The sequence below is a fragment of the Nannochloropsis gaditana genome (assembly GCF_000240725.1).
Source record: "Nannochloropsis gaditana CCMP526 unplaced genomic scaffold scaffold902, whole genome shotgun sequence".
NCBI classification, from domain to species: Eukaryota; class Eustigmatophyceae; order Eustigmatales; family Monodopsidaceae; genus Microchloropsis; species Microchloropsis gaditana.
This window is the reverse complement of record NW_005803051.1, coordinates 1-735: the sequence shown is the minus strand read 5'-3', so window position 1 is coordinate 735 and position 735 is coordinate 1. Positions and strand designations below refer to the sequence as shown.

Genomic DNA, 735 nt, shown 5'->3' with positions numbered 1-735 from the left:
CCAGTTCGGGGCGGGTGCCGTGTTCTACCGCGAGGCTTACAAGGGCTTACGTGGGAGCTCCTACGGGATGGCCTTGCTGGTGGCCATGGGGACCACGACGGCTTGGGGTTTCGCTGTCTTCTCGCTGCTCAGGGCCTGGGCGAGCGGATGGGTGCTGCCCAGCAACAGCGACTTCTTCATGACGAGCTGCATGCTCCTGTCTTTCATCCTATTGGGGAAGTATCTGGAGCACGCCGCCAAGAAGCGGACGAGCACGGCCCTGACCAAGCTGATGGACATCGCGCCCAAGGTTGCTTTGCTTCTTGTGGTGAAAGACCGGGTGAGAGAGGAGGGAGAAGAGTGGGATCCGGTCGAGCAGACCGAGGGACGAGGCCCCGCGAGCACCAGCGACTATGAAGGGATTGGCAACGGCGGCGGGTTTGCAGTCGGTCAGGTCGACGGCGACGCGGACGCGGCTGCCGGGCCGTCGGCAGTGGAGGAAGAAGAGATGATCCCTGTGGAGCTGGTCCAGCGGGGGGACCTGTTGAAAGTAGTCCGAGGCACCCAGGTGCCGGCGGATGGGGTGGTACTGCGTGGCGAGGGCTTCGTGGACGAGGCCTTGATCACCGGGGAGTCGCTGCCTGTGACCAAGCGGGCGGGGGACCGGGTCGTAGGCGGGAGTCTGAACACAGAGGGGCTATTCGTCATGCGCGTCACGGGCATCGACGAGGACTCGACGCTACGGCAGATCATTCG

General features: G+C 64.2%; 1 protein-coding gene across 1 annotated transcript in view; it reads left to right on the top strand.

Moving 5' to 3' along the window:
* The window catches only part of NGA_0491100 (heavy metal p-type atpase), a gene marked incomplete at both ends in the record, with an annotated part of 2,117 nt that extends 1,384 nt beyond the window's left edge, over nt 1–733 (top strand). The window contains one exon of the mRNA XM_005853416.1: nt 5–733. Coding sequence (XP_005853478.1) covers nt 5–733 — 729 coding nt within the window. The remainder of the gene's footprint in view (nt 1–4) is intronic.
* Between the last annotated feature and the right edge of the window lie 2 nt (nt 734–735).